At 34.7% G+C, this 23,319-nt stretch overlaps 1 protein-coding gene across 1 annotated transcript in view; it reads left to right on the top strand.

Annotated features, from left to right (window-relative positions):
- CTNNA3 (catenin alpha 3) overlaps positions 1-23,319 on the top strand; it is a 1,605,010-nt gene that overhangs the window by 1,489,468 nt on the left and 92,223 nt on the right. The window contains exon 14 of the mRNA XM_004617094.3: positions 140-321. Coding sequence (XP_004617151.1) covers positions 140-321 — 182 coding nt within the window. The remainder of the gene's footprint in view (positions 1-139; positions 322-23,319) is intronic.

Raw genomic sequence — 23,319 nt, 5'->3', positions numbered from 1 at the left:
TTTAATTTATATGACTTAAAGAATATAGTATGGCTGTTTTGAAATGAACAAGTTACTTGACCATTCTGTAATGACCATCTCAATCTCAAATCATTTTGACATAGTAGTGTGAATATAAATATAATTATTAATATTTTAGGCTAAGATGACTCAACTGCCTGAGGCAGAAAAGGAAAAGATTGCTGAGCAAGTTGCTGATTTCAAGAAAGTAAAGAGCAAACTGGATGCTGAGATTGAGATCTGGGATGATACAAGCAATGATATCATTGTGCTGGCCAAGAAGATGTGTATGATCATGATGGAGATGACAGACTTTACCAGGTAAGTCTGTGGAAATGATGTGCAATATTTATACACTACAAGTGAAACTTCATGTCTTCTTGATTGTCAGGGACCAAAATCAAGTGTATAAGGAAGAGAAAATAACACAGAAAGTTATTAAGGTGTAGTTTGTGAGGTTCAGTAATAAATAAGGAAATTTCTCATACATGTAGAAGGATAATATTCCTAATCACCTTATACCCTCTTATCATTACCTTCCTGAAAAAAATCTATGTACTCATTAACATATTATCCTTCTAAAGAAATTGATACATTACATTTAAACTCTATTGGAAATATCTAAATGTTTGATTTCTATTAAGTCATAATTTTAGTTAAGGTTTAGTGAGAATTTGCTACTGGAATATCCACTACATAAGTTTAAAATTATAATGAGTTGTATATGATGGAAACACACATTATGTATATATTATACATATTATGTACATATTATATATATGTTAGAGAAGTAATATAAAGAGCTAGTAAAATTCTTCAGTATATGGTTTTATAGAACTATCTAAAACACTGTGAAATATATATTTACCTTGCCAGTTATTAAAATGTTAAAAACTAAAAATTAAAATGTTTTATGCAATTATGACACAGTCACTTATTTGAAAATGGCATATTAACATCAACTACCATGAAGCAAAATATAATAGAAGATCACATGATTTATGATACCATATAGAGGAAATGTACTGGAGTGATAGCAGAGCAGTTAGGGCGTTTGCCTTGCATGAGACCGATCCAGGTTCGATTCCACCATCTCTCTCTGAGAGCCTGGCAAGCTACTGAGAGTATCCCACCCCCACAGCAGAGCCTGGCAAGCTCCCCATGGCATATTTGATATGCCAAAAACAGTAACAAGTCTCACAATGGTGTACTGGTGCCCATTTGAGCAAATCTTTGAACAACAGGATGACAGTGCAGTGCTAGAGTCTTTGTGTGATTTTAAAAACCACCGAATAGAATACTCTGTAATACTCATGGTATATTGATTGGATAATGCAGATATGTATGTGTGTCTGTATATATAATACATATATACAAAATTGTTTTATATATACTAAATTATTTTATATGTTAAAATGTTTTATAAAATTTTAATATCTATACCTTTAACTATGCATAACATTTGATTTCAAATACCCACTATACATGCTTTTTTTTCTAGGTTTATGTTATAATTTCTAAATGTTTTATATTTGTCATGTATAGGATAATTCAATTTTGATCTAGTGTCCCTTCTCTGGTGGTAAAGGTTCTGAAGATGCCTCCTTTTTCAATAGACATATAAATATAGACATAATAGCTCCTATGTTCCTATATGTAGAAAAGTTGCCACCTGATATTAAATTGTAAATTTGTTTAGCAGTTTGATTGTTGCAGGTTATTACTTTTAATCTTTTCCAGTTTGTTTTCTATGATCAGTGTATATTATTTGCTTTTATTTCATATTGGTCTGTGGATAGTGTCAGTGACTAAAATTAAAACACATAATATAACCTTTTTCAAAAGTTAGACCCAGTGGAACACACATAAACTCTTAAATGATGTCAGATTTATACATTGATGAGGTTGAGGGAATAGTGTAAATTTCAAATTATAATTCAGTAAAAATATATATAACAAATTCCAACAGAATTCATGCTAGTATTATCTCATTACCTAACCCAATGAATCCGGATGGCAGTGATTTGGAGAATTCAAATATTCAGTGGAAATAATGAATGTGAACAGAGACTTGGCATTTTACAAAACAAACTAATAGGAACATAGAACTAGCACTAAAATTGGGAATAAGAGAAACTCTATTTTTTTAAGGAAAGGAAATTAAAGTGATGGTGATACCAGAGGTAGGCCAGTAATTTAAAAAGAAACATAAATATAAATAGGAAGTATAACAAACCTAAAAATGTAAAAGATAAGCGCATCACAGTACCTATTGAAATTCCTTTTTTACCATTATCAAAAATTATATTTGTTAATGAATGACTCCTACATAATAATGGAGGAAGAGAATATTCCTTTGATATTTTGTTTGTTTTTGTATCATATCAGGCATGTTCAAGGGTTGGTTCTTGGTTCTGGGCTCAGAGATCAATCCTGACAGGTATTGGGGGATCAACTGAGGTACCAGGGAGGCAAAGCAAGTGCCCTATCTACTTTTCTAATACTTCGGTCCCTGGAAGAATACTCTTGAACAAAGAAACCTGATGAGGATAGAGGAAAACTGGAATCAACAGCGTACTCAGTGTCTATTACTGTATCACTGTATCAATGTTGTCCTGTTGCGCATCGATTTGCTCGAGCAGGTGCCAGTAACATCTCCATTTGTTCCTGACGAGTACAGAGTCAGGGGAATGAGGCCCATTATTTTTTTTTACATTTTTTTTTCTTTTTTGGGTAACACCCAGCCCAGCGATGCTCAGGGGTTACTCCTGGCTCCTGGCTTTGCACTCAGGAATTACTCCTGGCAGTGTACCAGGGGACCATATGGGATGCCAGGAATCGAACCCGGGTCGGCCGCATGCAAGGAAAATGCCCTACCCACTGTGTGATCGCTTCAGCCCCGAGGCCCATTATTTTTATTTTTATTTTTTTTGCTTTTTTTAGGTCACACCCAGCGATGCTCAGGGGTCTCTCCTGGCTCTGCGCTCAGGAATTACTCCTGGAAGTGCTTAGGGGACCATATGGGATGCCGGGAATCGAACCCAGGTCGGCTGTGTGCAAGGCAAACGCCCTACCCACTGTGCTATCACTCCAGCCCCAAGGTCCATTATTGTTACTGTTTTTGATGTATTGAATATGCCACGGGTAGCTTGCTAGGCTCTGCCCTGCGAGATTCTGCATCGCTCTCTTCCGGGAACTTTGTTTTATAGTCTGTGGATCTTGGCCCTTGATGAGATTATATGGCACTCGGGGCAGTTTGTCGGTTTGACTGCCAAGCTACTGGAAAACTGGGGACCTAGTGGAGGAGACCCAGTCCTGATCCAAGCCTGAATGGATTTCAGCCTGGGTGGCGCATACCTGAGTTCCTCTGCCAGGTCCTTCATGCGTGAGGCTCATCCGAGCGTGTGGAGAGTGGCCATAAGCTTGACTGTGATTGGGTTCTGGAGGTTTTCAGCTGCCAAGGTTCTGCTAGAGGAGGAGTTTAAAGTATAATTTAAAAGATTAAGATAATTGAAATTACTAGAAAGTATATAGATATATTGAAAGAACTCCATGGATCCAGACAGTGAAGAAAGGGAAATGAGATTCAAAAATAGAAGAAAACTTGAAACTATCATGTTATGTCAGGCATATTATAGAAGTCTAGACCTTGTGCCATGGTTCTATGTAGAGTGCATACCTCGATAGTAAAGTACATGTATCAATGGTGTAGTTCATGTATTACATGTTTCAGGCCCAAAGTTCAATTCCTGCCATTGCAAACAAATAAATAATTGAATACTAGCATAGTTTCTACATCTAACTCCTTCTTTATTAAAGGGCTTAATATTTCACTAAGGCTTACTTAGAATCAAGTTGGAAAAGAGTCCTGAAATATGAGTTTGGAAAAGATGTTCAGTGACTTTGAAAGTGTCAAATCTATAAGTAGGGTGTTAGAAGAGGATTCACAACTCCACAGAGTGATAACTCATTGGGAAATAGACACCATTTCATGTTTTGCAAAAGCTAAGCAGTCCAAAGTCTCACAATCTATAGGTAAGTGTCACTCCCAAAGGCATTCACAGACCAGGCATTGTGTTCAAGTTGAAGTAAAGGTAGAGTGGAAAAATTGAATTTTGTACTCTGATAATCTCTTGCTCTAGAACTAAATCCATCTACAGTTTAATTTTAGTTATTATAAACTTTAACAAATCTCCAGTTGTTTTAAAATGTATTATATCTTGTTCTGTTTTCATTCCTGAGCATTTTTAAGTTTTCCTCATATATTACAATGGTCTTTTGAAGCTTAAATTTGGCAGTTATATTTATGTTATATGTTAATTCCAACCACTTCACCTTGTTTAAGTTTGTTTGAAATGGATCTTGGGTGAATAAGAATCATAATTGGCAGTGCAGTATTTATCAAGTAGTCAGTCAACCACTTGATTATATTATTCTTTCTAAGACTATATGTAGATTTAAAAAGCATTAAAAAGTTTAAAAAATAATTACCATTGGATTCTATGTTTACTAGTTTATTCTGTTTTATTTGGGGGTCGATGTGGTTTACAAACTGTTATTAGTAGGGTTTCATACATAGCACCATGTCTTCAACCCAGATGTACACTTACCTTCACCAGAGACCTAGTGTCTCTCACCCTGAAAGTTTTAGGAAAACTTTCGATATCATTGGTCCTTCCTTGCCTGTGGTTGTAATTTGGCATTCTGTGATTTCTCATTACTACAAATACTTTTGGGACTTTTTTTCCCATGTATGTGATTGGAGTTAGGATTATGCTAATATGAGTATTCATGTTTGTGTGCAGTCAAGCCCACTCCAGTCTGTGAATTTACTGCCAGAGCTCACAAGTGGTCATTCTGAGTTAGGAAGTTGGGAAGACCCAAAAGTTGTTTTTGTTGTTTTAGAAAAGTGTAACATGTTGATGGGGATCTAGGTGCTACCCTAGATCCCCATCAGCTCAGCATTGACAGAATTCTCACCCACTCAGGTCCCTGACCTCCAGGGGTCCCATTGAGTTCATATAAAATTTGATTGAGATTACTCTCGTATCTAAGAGAGACATAAAAAAATGAATTTTGATGAGTACTATGCTACACTATGGCATCTCTATACATTATATGCTCTTTAATTTTTATTCTTAGGACAGTTTGTTATATTCTACATTTTATTGTTAAATAAACTGAGACATAGAGATCATATAAACTCCTCAGGGATACACAAACGAAAATGGGCAATAATTGGAGTATGACCGGTTTTTAGAATTGGTGAGCACAAAGGAAAAAATCTCCCATCCTACTGAGTTCTTCTATACTGTACAGAAAAAATATGAGTAAGCAAAGAAAAATCAATTCAATAATAATATGGAGGGTTTTCATGGATGCAAATTTTAAAGTAAAAGGCAGGCAGTAGACCTGTATTAGATCCTATATTGACACACCTGGGACATCAAATGAATGGGAGAGCTTGCCTGAGAAATGGAAAATGAGTTCATATTTTACTCTCATGAAAAACAGATGAGTTTCTCAAATAAGAACATGTATATTGTTAATCCTAACTAAGATGATGTCCCCAAAGTACATTTTTTAGGTTATAAAAGGAGCAGAAGAACTTATGGCTTGTGCAGTTATTAAAAGGGCAAAAGATTGATACAGGCTATACCTAACTTAATATAAGCTTCGTTCATTTTAAGTAATGGTAATGGATTTCCTGAGGTCCACAGTTCTGAGTTTAGTTTCTAGTTCCACATCCCAAGGTGACATTTATTAGAAAAATTCATGAACTTCACTTGTTCAGAAAAGCCCATCCAACCCTTTTGTTGAGATGGATACCACAGTACTCTATGTATTACAAATATCCACCCTTGTACTGAAGACAAAACAAGTTCCATTTCTTCCCCCAGAGGGAAAACGAATGTAGAAAAATCCAGGTCAGTCACTGTTATGCTGTTATTTAGCACTGACCACAGAACCAGGCTCTTGTCTTGGCTGCAGGAAGGAATTTAAGAGTGAGTCAAAGAAGTAAATCACAGAAAACAGTTTATTACAGCAAAGCACTCAAGAGTCAGAGAAAAGGACTAGTCTAAAGAGATTGGCATTGCTTGTAAGAGATGCTGTTTATTAAAAGACAAAATAAATACTCAGAATCCAGAGAGTACTACAATACTCAAAGTGTAGAATATTGTCATTTCTACACAAACTCAGGTTATATTGATATAGAAATATATGTGCGTGAGTAAACTTTGAGGGCCTTATTAGTTTATCTAAATCTGTATGACAAATATGCTTATTGTTCAGAAAAGTGGGAACTTTTCATGCTGTTGATTACTTGGGATCATGTTATGTTGCTTCTGCGGGTTTCCATAACTGGTGCAAGTGAGAGTGGTATTATCAATATTATTTCTGCTGTTTCAATAACTATTAATTTATGTATTATTTTTATTTGTTCAATGACAGTATTTTCATAGTTATTTTATATATGTATTCTCTCATTTCCAAAAATAATTAAGACCTTATTTTCAGTTTCATAATGTTTATATCACATGTATTTTTATGTATAACCCTTATTCCCAAATTACTTAACCCTTTTATCTTTTCTTTTATTACATTGCTTAGACCATTTTACCCATATAATAGGTCCTTTCTTATGAAAATGTTGATCTCTTGTAAATTGTGTACCCACATGACACTCACTGCCTAAATCTAACCACTGCTTTGTTCTGCCTTTTTCTTGGAATTTAAACTGTTGATTTTATACAATCTTCCCTAATTTTCAGGTGTTATGTGTGTTCTAGGAGTGGAAGTGTCTCAGAGATATAGTCAAGCCTTGTGACACTGACCATATAGTTGCTCAAGTTCTTTTCTTCCTGGTGAGGTTTGAGTGAATTTTCTTTCTTAGTACACTCTCTTACTTTCTTGGAGTTTGGGAGTTTTACTGAGCACAGTACCATGATTACAGATATTTGCTTCCACTATCCCCTCCTTCACTTGGAATGTGTACCCACCCTGGAGTCAGTCTTTGCTATATAGGTATTGTGAGTATATTCCAATGAAGAGTCTGAATCGATCCAAATACTCCTACATTTGTGACTGTCACACACTGTTCAGCCAAGTTCTCTCTGCTTAGTATTGCCAAGAGCATGCTGAAATGTTGAATGTAGCTTAAAGATATTTTAGTTATCAGTGATAATGATAATTCAGTGTCCTTCAAAACATTGTTACTTTGCAAAAATAATGGCAGAGTGGCTGTTTAGTAAATTTGCTTTTGTAAAAAAAGTTGAATATTACTCAATTAATTAAGACTGGCCTTTGGCTCTGTGTTGAGGGATCACTCCTAAAGGGAATCAGGAGATGATATGGAGTGCTGGGGGGTCAAATCTGGGTAGGTCACAGCAAGGCAGGCATCCTGCCTCCTCTGCTATCTTGTTGGCCCCTCAAAGTTTACTCTTAAGCTTTCAAATTATGTTTATGTGATTAGGCTTCATAAATATTTCATTTATTCTAATAGTTTTAAGAATAACAAAAACTAAAAAGGAAAATATTATAATTATAATTCCATTATTGTGAAGGTCAAATTTTCCAAATTTTGAAGTTCAATATCCTTGTCAAATAAAGTTTTTAGAAATAAGTAAATAAGTACTGGATTTTCATTAGTAAAACTTTCTAAATTTTGCTTTCTTTCAGAAATCCCATCATTACTTTTAGAGGACATTTAATTTAGAGAAACTAGAACTTGAAGAAGTTTCATACTGAACTGATGGAGTTGAGAGTTTAAAGGAAAAATAGAAGCAAATAAAGTTAGTGTTTTGTATAATTACACAGTAAATATAATCCTCTGTTCTTTGAACATGAAACTTTTAAAAATTAAATCATAATTTATCACACACCTGGGAAATTTATTCAGTTTTCTTAATACACCCTAGAACAAGGTTAATACTGGGGTGGTAGTGGTGTGGGTGCTGGAAAGATACAGTGGGACAGTTATAGCCTTGGTTGCAATTGGGGGTCACATTCTGTTTACTAAAGATTTAGATTTATGGGGATGGAGGGATAGGCTGTTGGGAGGGTAGCACTGAGTTTTTTGGGTTTTTTTTTCTAAAAGGGGTAGTGGACTAAGTTTAGGGGCCTCTTCCTTAAACATTTACATTATGTGGACCAATATTACCTCAATCAACTTTAAAATATGTTTTAAATTATCTTAATAATTATTTAGAAATTTACATATTTTGAAGTTTGATTAACTTGAAAAAATCTGGAAAATATATTTAATTTCTATTGGTAAATAGAAACTATTGGTAAATCATAATCTAACATAAAAAGAAAACAGAAATTTAATCCCATTTATAATTGCATCAGAAGGATTAAATATCTTTTGATAAATTTAAGGAAAGCAGTGAAAGACTTTTAAGTGAATGTAAGATATTATTGAAAGAAAGAAGATAAAAAGAATTGCAAAGTGTATCTTTGTGTGCTCTTAGATTGTAACAGTTTAAACCATTAAATTGGTCAAACTGTGCCAAGAAGTATGCAGATTTGGTGCAATCTATCCAAATTCTAAAAATATTCTTCATAGAACGGGGATAGAGAAAGGTTTATAGAGAATAGCATGCACTCAGGAATCAGAGTGCAGCCATAAATTATAGAGGATGGCATTGTTTCTAAGTCAAATGGCCTATTTTTATGTTTTGATTTATGGGTCACATGCCCAGATGTGTGACAGGACTTGCTCCTGACTGCTCAAGGGTCACCTGTCAGGACTCAGGGGATCATATAGGGTTACAGGGATCAAACCTGGGTCAGCTTCAAGGTGAGATCCCAATTCACTATACTATCACTCTGAACCCAATTGTCACATCTTAGTATGTGTTCTAAGTACTTAGGGTTTTGACTAGCTTCATTAGGGCTAAAGAGCACACAAGAAACTATTACCTGCTTTAATAGATAAATAGCATCACCAAAATAATTTCTACAATATGTAAGATATAGGGTTTCCCCTTATATCTAATAATTTCTAATTTAATTTTTCAGATACAACTTAAATTTTATGCATAACAGGGAAATTCCAAGAGGATACTCTTTATTTTATTCAGTTTAACAATACTGACTTTTAAAATCAGAATAGAATTGTATCTTGACTATATCACTAAATCTCTTTCGTGGTGAGGATGCATCATTAACCATTTTTCTCTGAAAATCTTTTCTTTTTGTTATAAAATCAATTAAATCAAAGCATACCCAATAATTTGCTGTGATATATATAGAAATAATGCTTTTAAAAATATCTACAACATGGGGCTGGAAATACAGTATCTCAGGTAGGGTCCTTGCCTTACATGCATCAGACCTGGTTTTGATCCTTGGCACCCCATATGATCCTCCAAGCACACTCGGAGTGGATCCCTGGGTGCAAAATCAGGAACAAGCCCAGAATACTGCTGGTGTGACACAAAAGCAAACAAAAAGTAGCTGTTACATAAAAATAACATCTATTATTTCCAATATCTCACCCACACAGCAGATCCTGGCAAGCTAACCTTGGCATATTCAATATGCCAAAAACAGTAACAAGTCTCAAAATGGAGACATTGCTGGTACCCACTTGAGCAAATTGATAAGCAATGGGATGATAGTGACAATGACAGTGATAGTGTCCAGAGGGCTTTAAATTATTTTAAAAATATATTAGGGGCTGGAGTAATTGTACAGTCGGTAGGGCATTTGCCTTGCCCAAGGCCAACCGACGTTCTATCTCCGGGGTCCCATAGAGTCCCTCGAGCACTACCAGGTGTAATTCCTAAGCACAGAGCCAGGAGTAACCCCTAAGCATCACCAGGCGTTACCCTAAAAAGCAAAACATATTAATAAAAATAAAAATATATTAATTAGCATAGAAATTCACTAGAAAAGATTCTATGTGGAATTTTAATTAAATAATTCGGTGTTATTATATAATTCCACAAACATAAGGAGATAACATGGGACATCAACCCATGCAGAGTATGCTAGGCAAATGAGAAAGTTTATAATCACAAGCTGATGGCACAAACAAGTTGGAAATAGTTTGAACAATCAAGGGTATTCATTGTGAATATTAACTGGATTATAATTTTGATGACACATACTATGTAGACATTTTGTTACTTTATTTGGGGGAGGAATCCATTGTCATAAATCATGAGATAATCTCATATTGGTATTTCTAATACATTTCAAGATAGAGGTTCGTATTTGTTTTAAATAAGTATACATTTTAGGCACACCATAAATAGCACTATGGCATCTTTCCCTTGAGGTCTACTTTATCCAAAATATTAGATTTGGGAGGGCAGATTCAAGCTCCAAAGGAGTGTTAGTTTGTCAGCTGAACACCATGTGCATGACTGGTGTTTAGCAATGAGTACTGGCTGACCTCTGCTCAAGAACATGAATAGTATCTGAGTACCGAAGGCAATTGCAACCCACAAATGAAAATAAAATCTCTCAAATTTGTAATGGAACACCAAGAGATGTCAAGGTGAGTCATATCACATCACTGTCACCTGCTCTGACAACATTAGGACATCGGCCTGTGTGCTTTTCTTCCAATTTTCTCCCTATATAATGAAGCAACTCTAAGGTGCCAGTGGGGACAGTAGTCATTTATAGTACCCTGAGAGAAAAGGACAAGTTATATTTCAAATCTGGCTCATTTGTTGTAGCTACAGGCAGATACTGAATTATATTTGCATTTGATGAAAGTGAATGCACTTAATAGAGTTAAACAGAAAACATAATCTTAAAAAAGATGTGTATATAGATTTATGGTATTCTTATAATTACTCTATTGCCAGTGTAATTGCTGTTTAACATTTTTCTAATTTTTAATAAAAATATAGTTGCATTTACAAAAAAAATCCATAGACAAGTGGTTCAGTATTTAAAACCAGCTAACTGGTTTTCATCAATGTTGAATTATCAAAAGCCAATGACATAGTTAAAGTATTGAAGCTGGGCTGGAGCAATAGCACAGCAGGTAGGGCATTGCCTTGCACACGGCCAATACGAGTTCGATTCCCAGCATCCCATATGGTCCCCTGAGCACCACCAGGAGTAACTGCTGAGTGTAGAGCCAGGAGTAACCCCTGAACATTGCCGGGTGTGACCCAAAAAGCAAAAATAAATAAATAAATAAATAAAAGTATTAAAGCCTGCTAAGAAAAAGAAAAATGCCAACATGGAAATTAATGCACATCGTTCATTTTTCTTTTGTTTTGGTCCACACCTGGTGGTTCCTGGACTCTTTGTATGGTAATTGATCCTTACAGAACTCAAAAGGAACATTTGTGATGCTGTGCCACTTACATGCAAAACAATTTGTCAGCCTGTTGAACTTTCTGGTTCAAAAACACATGGTTATTAAGCACACATATTATTTTTTTTCAGGACAACTTTGAGACAAAAAATCAACATCAGTTTATATGTGAATGTGGAAATGATTTTCCATTCATAAATTTAAGTTAAAATGCAAGGGGCCGAAGCTATAGTACTGTGAGTAGGGCATTTGCCTTGCACGTAGCTGACCATATGGGATACAGGGTTCAATCCTGTATCCCATATGGTTCCCCAAGCATCCCCAGGAGTAATTCTTGAGTGCAAAACCAGGAGTAACCCCTGAGCTTGGTAGGTGTGATCCTAAAAGCATCTCCCTGCAAAAAAAAATAATAATAAATAAAAGATTGAAAAGCAAGTGTACCCACAAGACAAAGAAAAATTTCAAACGTGTATTAAGCAACATGTTTCTGAACAACTTCAGTCATCAAAGAAACAAAAGACAAAAGAACAATTTACCAAGGAGAATTAAAACAAAGGGATAGTTTATCCTCTGGGACACAACAAAATCAGAATGAGGTGGTTCATTGCATTATGAACCCACATTTATTAATAAGAAAAATCTTTAATATCTTTTTTTGGATTCAGATCTAATCTCCAGGCCTTTTGTCCACTTTGAGCTAATTCTTAATTCGAAGTGGCGTAAGAGAGGATTCCATTTTCACATTATTACAAGTAACTCTCTAGTTTCCCCAACATTTGTTGAAGAGGCTTTCCTCACTTCGTTCCTTGTACTTTTCACCTTTGTCATGGGTTAACTGTTGATAAATCTGAGTACTTATCTCAGAACTCACAATTCTGTTTCATTAATTTGAAAGTTCTCTCTTTATCCCAATACTACACAACTTTATTACAATTTAAAATTAGAAAAATTAATTCCTTCTATCTTATGTTTCTTAGTATTGCTTTGTCTGGGGAGTTTGGGGGTACATATGAATTTTAGTAGCTTTTTCTCAAGCTCTTAAATAATGTCATTGGATATTAATAGAAATTACTTTGCACAGTGCTTTGGGTAGGAAAATCATTTTGAAAATGTTAATTCTTCCAGTTCATAAATCTAACATATTTTTAATTTCATGTGTCCCCTTTATTTATTTCAATAGAAAAAATATTGTATTTTTAAAATTTCTTTTATAGTTTATTTTCAGATTGAAAGGCAATAGAATCCTCAGGCCAGAGTGATAGAATAGTAGCTAGGGTGCTTTCCTTGCATGAAGCCAATGGGTTCGATTCCCAGAATCCTATATGTTCCCTGTGCCTTGCCAGGCATAAATACTGAGTACAGAACAAGGAATAACTTTTGCACATCACCAAGTGAGTCCCTAAAACAAAAACAAAACAAAACAAAACCCCATAAATGCTACAGATTTTTGTCTGCTAATCTTATAGCTTGCTATCTTGCATTATGGGTTTGTTATTTCTAAAAGTATTTTGGTGAAAAAATAGGCAGAACATTACAGATTATGGACCTTAGAAGGATCTTTAACAATGTGACTCTAGATACAAAAACTACAAAAAGCAAGCAAATGGTATTACATCAAATTTAAATGGTTTGTACTGAAAAATGAACTCAGCCTGAAATAAAAGACAATATTGAATGGATTCAGATACTGACAGTGATAGCACAGCGGTTGGGTGTTCGCCTTTCATGTGGCCGACCCGAGTTCAATTCCTCTGCCCAGCAAGCTACCGAGAGTATCGAGCCCACACAGCAGAGCCTGGCAAGCTACCTGTGAATATTGGATATGCCAAAAATAGTAACAATAAGTCTCTCAATGAGAGACGTTACTGGTGCCTGCTCAAACAAATTGATGAGCAATGGGATGACAGTGACAGTGACAATACTTTAGACAAAGAGCTAATATCCAAGATTTATAAAGCTCTCACGAATTTCAACAACATAAAAATCTCATTCCAAACTATCTAAAAATGAAGACATTTATCCAAAGAAGATATACAGATAAGTAGTAGGCATATTAGGAAAAAAATTCCTATTGTAAATTTTATTAAGAAAAATGCAAATAAAAATAACATTAACATGTATAAAATAGAACTCCCTAGAATCCAGTGATGATACTTCTTGGCAGCTAACTCCCTCCAAGCAAAAGACCATTAATTTCTGAGACTATATGCCTGGCCAGGCGACAGTCAGATGAAGTCATGCAGTTTTCTACAATGTGGATGTAGTTGGAATTTTTCATATTGAACTAAAAATGTCAGTGGTAGAGGGACAAATACTAGATAATTTCATTCATCTGGGGTATAGATAGAAGCAAAATAAGATAATAGATAGTACTGAATAGTGACAAATCCTTGATGAAGTATTAAGCCACTAAGAAAATATTGATGTGGGGATGAGAATAGAGACCAGAAGAAACAGAGGCAGTAGCAGAGGGTCATGGGCATTTTGGTATGGTTGGTATAGTAATTTGGACCTCATGTATCTTTTATTCCTTAGTTATTCTTTATTTCCAGATGTTAGTCATTAAAAACTATCCTTAAAAAAATTGATTCTTATTTTTCATCCCCATAACTACTAGAGCTAAATTTATAATTTATGCAGGTGGTTTAGTTTTATATAAAAATTGTATATATATATATACATATATAATGTTTATTTGTTCTGTAGGAAAGTTAGGAAGAAAAATAAATTATGATTTCTGTAAATACTTGACATTGGCTTTCCATTATAAACCAATTGCAGGAACCTCTCAAACGACACTTAGCAACCTAAAATCTTGCACTACAAAGTAAAAATTCAATCAGAATTAATCTTAAAGTTTGCAGAAACTAGTATTTATTTTCTTAACAAAATTTATTTCTGAACTAGCCTAATCTCAAAGGTTATAATACTCTAGAAAGCAAAATTTTCAAGTAGCATGTTTCCAAAATACATGTTCCGATATAATTCAAATATAAACTTAAAAAAATATTGCATCTACTGAATGCATTATATGAGTGTTTGCAATTCTCTAATATAGACCATATCAAATATTTTTTCTTTGAAAATTCAAATGAATTCAGCTACATATGTATGAATAGTTTGAGGTGTTTTTTTTTTTCGGGGGGGGGTGCAGGGGACTGGGAGATGGGAGCACACACAGTTCTGCTCATGGGTTATTCCTGGATCTGCACTCAGGAATCTTGACCTGGCAAATCAGATCTGCTCAGAAGACCATATGAGTTGTCAAGGATCAAGCCCAGTCAGCCATGTGCAAAGCAAGTGCTTTACCCACTGTACAATCTCTCCAGCCTCTGAATGAATATTTTTTTTAACAAAAGTAAATCAGGAGTAACTTAGAATAGTTATTTCAAGATAAAATCATAAATATCTGGATAGCTTTGCAGACATAATTTTTCCACTTGTGTAGACTTACTGAGCCTGACTGTCAGGATATAGTAATGAGATATATTTTTAATCTTTTCAGTTTCCATTATAAATTATTTGAAAATGCATGTTTAATGTTATTTACCATCATTTTGAGGGAATAGTATTTGTATTTACTTCTGTTGAATGCTACTGTGTGTTACCATCAAATATAAAAATGTGCTTGGGGCTGTAAAAATAGCAGAGCAGGTAAGGCATTTGCCTTATATGTGGCAACCTAGGTTCAATCCCTGGCATCCCATATGGTCCCCCAAGCACCACCAGTCAGAGATAAGAATAACTACTGAACATTGCCAGATATGGCACAAAACCAAAACAAACAAAAAAAAACTATTCAATTTGAAACTCAAATGCATATAATATCTAAGCCATCAATATAAAATTAAACAAAAACCTACAAGACAAATAAGGAAAAAGATATGATTGTAAAATAGTACTGAAATTCAAGCACAGAAAATAATGTATAAAACACTACTCAGTTGTCATCTGTGGTCCATTTGAGCTAACTAAAAGAGAATGTTTATTCTTCGAATGAAGTGATTTAAAATAATCCAAGTCCCACAAACCCAAGCAGGCTGAACCAAATGGTCCCAAGTACTGCTGTATTCAAGCACAATCACAGTGTCATTTCTGTATTCAAAGCAATGATGATCAGCTCCGCACACTGAGCAGGGACTATCTGAGTGGGCTCCAGAATCCTGAGTGTCCCTTGGGGCTTTCTACCACCTATAAAATTAATCCTCTGGAGCCTAGCCACAGTCATGCTCAAGGCCCCTCTCCACACATTTGGACGAGCCTCGCACGTGAAGGTACCGACAGAGGAACCCAGGTGTGTGGGACCCGGGGCTGCGACCTCCAAGTCTGCTCAGATTGGGACTGGGCCTCTTCCCCCCAGATTTCCCATTTTCCTGTAGCTAGGCGGTCACACATGCAGGGATTGCCCCAAGTGCTGTGGAATCCCACCCACGGCCAACATCCAGAGACTTAAAACCAAGCTCCCGGAAGTGCGTGTCTGCGAGACATCTTATAGCCTACTTATCCCTTTGGGAGAATCTGGCAAGCTACCAAGAGTTTCCTGACCACATGGAAACTTGCAAACTCCCCATTGTGTATTCATATGCCAAAGCCAGAAACAATGCTGGGTCTCATTCCCCTGACCCTGAAAGAGCCTCCAATGCAGCATCGTTGGGAAGGACGAGTAAAAATGAGGCTTCTAAAATCTCAGGGCTAGGATGAATGGAGAAGTTACTGAGACCACTCGAGAAATTTGATGATCCAGGGGATGATGATGATGATGATGATGATGATGATGATGATGATGATAAAATTAATTCAAAATTTTTAATATAACTTAATGTGAAGGGAGAATGCAAGATTTTCTAATTCATAGATTTATAATTTTATATTGGGGGAGGGGTGACCATACACAACTGTGCTCAGGCCTTACTTCTGCTGTTTCAGGGGACCATATATGGTATAGGGGATCTAACCAGAATTGACATATGCAAGGCAAATACCTTTACACTGGTACTACCTCTCCAGTCCTAATTTTATGTTCTTAACCTAGAGTTCAAAGCTGTGCTTATGGTTTGTATGTTTTCATTCCATGAGAGCTAATTGACTGAACAAATGTTCTTTACTCACTTAAGTGTCTTATGTCCAGACCTCAGGAGTTCAAAAGTTAAGTGACTATTAATATCCCTCACTGCATAAGTTATAGATTTATAAATGACATTAGCTTAGTAAATGGTCAAAATAATGTTCAGTTTGAGAGTTGAAAATAAAAATAGGCTGTAAAATTAATTAAGCCATAAGAATTAAGCTCCTATATGACCCAGTCCACTTTGTAACATCTATCCCAGGGGCTCCAAGACATTCCTTAGAAATGACATCTGTGCTGTTACATTCTTTGACACTTTATTCACAGTAGCCAGGATTTTAAAATATAAATATCCAAGAATACAGAATGAATTAAAAAATTGTGGCTGGGGCTGTAGAGATGGTACAGTAGAGAGGGTAATTGCCTTGCATTTGCCCAACCTTGAGTTTAATTCTGACATCGTATATTGTCCCCTCAGCTTCACCAGAGTTATACTTGAGCACAGAGCCAGGTGGAAATCTGAGTACCTATAGGTGTGACCCAAAAAACAAAATAAAAAGTGATAAGTGTGTATTTATATGTATACACAGTAGAATACATCTTACTATAAGAATGGATGAAATACTGTATATTTACTGCTTTATTGATGGAACTAGAGGGTATTGTGTAAAGTTAGTAAGAGATAGGGGCAGATAATGAATGATTTCTCTAATATGTGGAATATAAAGAACCTTGTATAGGAATAACCAAATGACAAAATTGAATAGAACCTGAAAATTGAGCTATGAAACTGAGCTTACCAAGGGGTGCCATGGTGGTATGAATAGAAGGGGTACATAAGTCATTAGCAGAGGGATGGGGAGCTGACATTATTGGCAGGTGTGGTTTTGGAACATTCTGTGCATGAAACTATGAGTAACAGTATCCTAAATCAGGGCCTTAGAAAATATTGGGTTGAAATGGAGAAGAGGGGATTAGATCCTACTGGCATTCAGGAGACCATATGCAGTGCTGGGAATTCAAACCTGGGTCTCTCTAATTCCGGTAAAATGCCTTATCTCCTGTACTGTCTCTCACAATAAAAAGTTTCAATTAAAAAAATTCTATTTTCCCCATAATTGAACATTGTAGTATGCACTGCTGTTTCTGAAGTTTGGTGAAAAGGATTAAAAATGACATAATAAGGGATATTATTATCCCCAGGAGAGCAATAATAAATGCTTCATTTTGTGTGCATTTCTCAGAATCTATTGTATAAAAAATCATAGATAACTGAATTAATAGGAAATACTCAGAATTTCACAGTATTAGTCAACTTCTACTGGATAGCATTTAAATATTCCCATGTGATGCTTTAGATTAATTGAGTCCTTTAATGCTTTTTAAATTGTAAATCTTTTGTAACCATAAATACTTCATGATTAAGAGAAGCAATAAGATTATCTTAAACCACTTTCTGATGTGATTTTCCCAGACACCTGAGGAAAATGAAAATAATCAATTTATTAAATACCTTTGTGACTCACCCTATCTGAACTCTTTTGTTTATTAACCTTAAAATAATCTTTTGATATATGAACTATTAATGTTTTACAAGTGAAGATACTGAGACCTGTAGAGAAGGTCAGGTCTCAGGTAGGATTTGAATTCATCTAATTGACTCCACTGTCTGCTTTTAGCCTTTATCAATAGAATAAGGATAAGGATGTTATAACATTTCTTTCCTCAACATGTGAAATGCCACCTTCCTCCTTGACAGTTCAGGCTTTATTTATTTCCTTAACAGGTTAAAATACCTCAGTTTTTCCAGTTTATTATAGATTTTGCAGTCCTTAATAGCCTGTTATATGTATGTAATTATTTTTTTCTTTTTTATTTTACTAATATATCTAATGTTAATTGTTTTGTTTGACCAAACTAAGAACCTAGAGAAGTGGGGACAATTTTGAACATGTTACATCATTATATTTTAAGTGCAGAAAACAGTGCCTGACACAGAAGGGTGACATAGAAAGATATAGCCTTGCCATTCCCAACAATACAGATGGGATGTCAGTTATATACTATAAATTTAATAAATCAGACTATCATGTAATTTAAATATTAAAATATCATTAAAATATTATTAAATTATCATGTAATTTAATCAATAAGAAAAAATTTAGAAGTATAACAAATGAACAAATAAAAAAGTGAAGAGAGAATATTGGTTATTAATAACCAATATTAATAATAGAAAGGGAGCAGAGAGGGCAAAACTGTAACCCACAGAGCTGTTAACTATAATGTGTATAAATAAAACTTAAATAATGTTATCAGTTAATATCTCCAGTTTTAAAAATCATACACAGAAAAGATTGGAGTAGAATAATTTTGATTTCTGATTCTAAAATCTTAAGGCTAGATGTCATATAAATTCAGAGACAGACCAGATGACTGTCTCTATCCTCTGTTGTTCATATAGAAATATATATAAGGAATTAGAAAATCACATGGTCTCTTTACTTCCATATATCCAACTCTAGTTAGATTCCCAACACTACAAATGTTACATTGTCTCTCGAGTATTTCCAGGAAAGACCCCTGAACATAGATCAGTTATAACTCCAGATCACTGCTAATATGGCCCAAAAGTTTCCCACTGTGTTGTACATTGTATAAGGATCTTTCCAGTGTTGTGAGAAAAACAAACATAAGAGGAAGCTTAGAAACAGATTAGAAACTAGGAGAAAGAAGATGTCCTCCAACTTCTTTTTATTTCTAAATTTTATTTTCATAAGGTTGTTCACATTAATTGATTGCATTCAATATCTCAACACCAATCCCACCACCACTACATCTCCTCACCACCGTTATTTTGAATTTTTCCACCACCATTCAAGCCTGCCTGCCAGGGCCAGATGCTAGAAAATTTATTTACTATTGCTTATTATGAGTATTATAAGAGGTCATGAGACCATAAAAGCAGTCCCATACTTCTGGATTCTAAAACTGTAAATGATTGGGGTGCAGAGACATCTTTGTAAGGAGCTAATCCATTTTGAGATTCATTTGGGAGTTCTCCAACTTCAAAAATTTGCTGTACTTTTTATTTCTTTAAACTTCCCATCATATTTCTACTTTCTACTACTCTGGAGCTCCTGTTAATTGACAACTTCCTAGGAGAGAATTTTTGTTTTATTTATTTCTTATTGCTAAAATGTATTTATCCCATAAATTTTATGCTTGTATTATGAGATTGCCATACTTATAAACTAATATTCACTGTATCATTGTCATCTCATTGCTCATCGATTTGCTCGAGCGGGCACCGGTAATACCTCCATTGTAAGACTTGTTGTTACTTTTTTTGGGACATTGAATATGCCATGGATAGCTTGCCAGGCTCTGCCATGCGGACAGGATACTCTTGGTAGCTTGCCGTGTTCTCCAAGAGGGGTGAAGGAATCGAACCCGGGTCAGTCACGTGCAAGGCAGGCAAATGCCCTCCCTGCTGTGCTATAGCTCCAGCCTAAACTAATATTAGTATTGAGTTTTATTTAGAATAATTTAGTTTAGTTTCGTTTTCCCCATTTCCTTGAATAACTACTACCTTTTCATTAGTCATCCCTCCCCCATTTATCTCACTCGTCTTTTTTATGTTTAAGGATGACCTAAATCAGGATTTCTGTGTTATATTTAAGGACAGTCAAGGTAAAGCAGAGTTCTCTGTACTTGTTTCTCTAGTGGGAGCTTGTCTCTGTTTGGCCTTTAAACTGAAGAATGTGGAACACTTTAATTTGGGATGTAACATTTGTGTTAGAACTTAGATTACTCAAAATATACTTTTAAAATTTTCTTCAGAAAAGTAACCTCTACCATCTGACTGTTTCCTATGAGTCAGTGCTAAAGAAAACTATTTGGAGGTAGAACAAGGTTGACTATTTCAAGCAAAATTTCAGCCTCATTGTTTGTTCTATTGTCTTCAAGTGTGGAGTTTATTGTCAATTATCCTAAACAGAGGTGCCCTTCACTGAAAACTATAATTAAACACATTACATAAGTGATATGTACCTTTCATTTTCTTTTAAAGCTATATTAATTTTCTTGATGAGAGCTCTACTATTTTTCTAGAGAAGTGAAAACTATGCAGAGATCTAAATTATAAAGGGCCATTAGTAAGGTGAAAAAGGCAAAGAGTACTTTCCTGGCATAGCATGTAAGTAAAATATTTAAGTTTTAGGGTTGTTATTAATTTTGCTGTGCACTTAATTTGTTATTTAGTTATTATGGCATGGGCTGCACTATTTTCAAAATAGTGGTAATTGTTACAACAAAGAAACCTAAACTGAAAATATTGACATATTCACCTTATGGCTACTTATGGGGCCACTACAAATTACTAGCAACTTTGAGTCATGACTATGTACGTTTTTGAATATCTAAAATTTACAATATTCAATATTATTATTATCCTTGATTTATAAATTTAGAAATTGAAATTCTGAAAACATAAATTGACAGAATTTAAAAAAACAGCAAACACTATAACTCTAACATACCTGATTGATTTTCACACCAAAGCTATTTTCTCTATAAACGTTAATGAATGAAAATATAAAAAGATTAGTAAAATTATCTCTAAAGTTCGTTCCTGGAAATATATACCTACTGGTTTAACTTTATTTTTTTTCTAAAAGTAGTATATGATATGTATAATATATATACATATATATTGCTCTGTTTAGAACAACAAAACTAAATGAAATAGCATGTTAACTGATAATTAGAACTCAATCATCATAGTTTTAAAATTTACTCTCTTTTGATTTATTTCTAATATTTCAAGTTTCTGTATGTGTATTGCTAACTGGGTGACACAGATATGCTTATTAGTAAGTGGGCAGGATGAATGTAACAAGAATGTTTAAGTTGAAAAACTCAACACAGTGGGGTGTTCAGCACTACAAGTGATATAGATAGCAGGGACTGCTAAATGAAGTCTGTTAGAATGACATCTTATTTTTTTGTTAATCAGCTTTCATGCTCCATTTGAAGAAGTATTTGAGACCTAGTCTACTTTAGATGCTACTGAAATAGTCTAATGAGTATTCCAATGCTTTCGTTTTGATAGAATTTTAAAATATTTCTTAAATTTATTGAATTTATTTTGTTTTACTAATTTTTTATTAATAGTTTATTTTTAATTAGTGAGTCAACGTGTGGGTACAGTTATAGATTTATACATTTTTGTTCTCATGTTTCCCCCACACAAAGTTCGATAACCCATCCCTTCACCAGTGCCCATTCTCCACCACCAGTAAACCCAACATCCCTCCTACCCTCCCCAGTCCCGTCTCCCCCCACCCCACCCTGCCACTATTTATTCCTGAGAGGGGTTGTCATACCCATCCAAAGCACAAGCAATAAGTCAGTGTCTTTTACCTTTTCCTAACCCCAGAGGCATTCAGGTTTTTTTTTTTAAGAGAAAAAAGAGGGGGCAAGCCTGGAAAAAGCTTTGACAGATCACAGAGTAGTTCTATTTTTAATTTCTCTGTACTGTTTTCCCTAGAGGATGGAATCAGTTGCAACCCACAAACAGTTAATAACAGTTCCTATTTCTCCACTTCCACATAGCACTTGTTATTTGGGGGATTTTTATATTAGCCATTTAAACTGGTTTAATGTGACATGTCACAGTGTTTGGACTAGTGTCTCCCTTCTAATGAAAAATGCTAAGCATTATTCCATATTTCTGTTTCCCAGCTGCATGTCTTACTGAAAAGTGTCTGTTTAATTCATAAAATTTTTAAATGGACTTTTTTTGGGTAATTTTTTTTATTCACTTGGAATAAAGCAGAAGAGTAAGACATGAAATTTGGGAATTTTAGTTTGGTGAAACCAGCTATGGAAATAATAGCCAGAATAGTGGCTTTTGGAACCCAGCTCAGTAAAAATATTTAGTAAGTTACTCCTTTGTGGTAAATGCTAGTATGAATGCTGCTAAGAACATAAGGATTATTTATGAATATTACTATAATGTCATTCATATTGAGCTAATCCTTTGGGATTATTTTCTTGTGCACCAAAGAATACTGTCCTTTATCTAAAGCATACACAGAACTTTGGGGTTGAGCTAGAAATCAGAAGCAGGCAATTAAATTTCAATAAAGCATTATTTGAATTTCATTGTTTTTAAGAGACCTTTACTAAGAAAACTTCAAAATTTCAAAATAGGATATGTATAAAAGTGTTAAATTAATATTAGATGATGATGCTCATTTGCATGATTGATCCATGTATGTTGTGCATATGTGTGCAACTATCTGGTATGTGTGTTGCTACTAACATTTATCATGCTTGTATGAAATCTTTCATTATGGCTGACTGACAAGACTACCACATTAGACTCATTTTTTTACATCAGGATTATAGCACGAAAAAGACTGTGATTCATAATTATAATTCTTAGGTAGTTATTAGTGTGGCTTGATAAATTCTACAGCTGAAATCCTCCTCTAAATTCGAGGTTCAGAAAATGTACTACATTTTACATAATTATAACATTTGAAATCAACATTTCTGTCTCATTCAAGTAAATGTTGCTCCTTGGGATATGAGAATTATTCCCTTGTTATAGGTGGACAAATGATAGATGTTAAAGGATAGGGATTCTTATGCAAAAACATATTCAATGATACAACATTTTTAAAAAATGTACATCATCCATCAGCATTCAGAGCTAAACATTTGGAAAAAAAGAAAAAGAAAAGAAATGGTGTCATTTAAATTCTCAATTGCCAAATTGAACAATGGGTGTCTTGCATTGTGTTCCAGAAGACAGGATGGTGCGTTGTGTTTTGATCACCTGTTCTGTGACCCACACCATGCATTTGCGATTGGGCTTGCTGAAGTTACTGTTGGAGCTCCGGCAGCAAGGATTTTTCTTTGCCAAGATAACTGAGCTGTATGGGGATAAAATCTGTGA

Source organism: Sorex araneus, chromosome 5 (assembly GCF_027595985.1).
Source record: "Sorex araneus isolate mSorAra2 chromosome 5, mSorAra2.pri, whole genome shotgun sequence".
Classification (NCBI taxonomy): Eukaryota; Metazoa; Chordata; class Mammalia; order Eulipotyphla; family Soricidae; genus Sorex; species Sorex araneus.
This window is presented reverse-complemented; position numbering and strand designations above follow the sequence as displayed.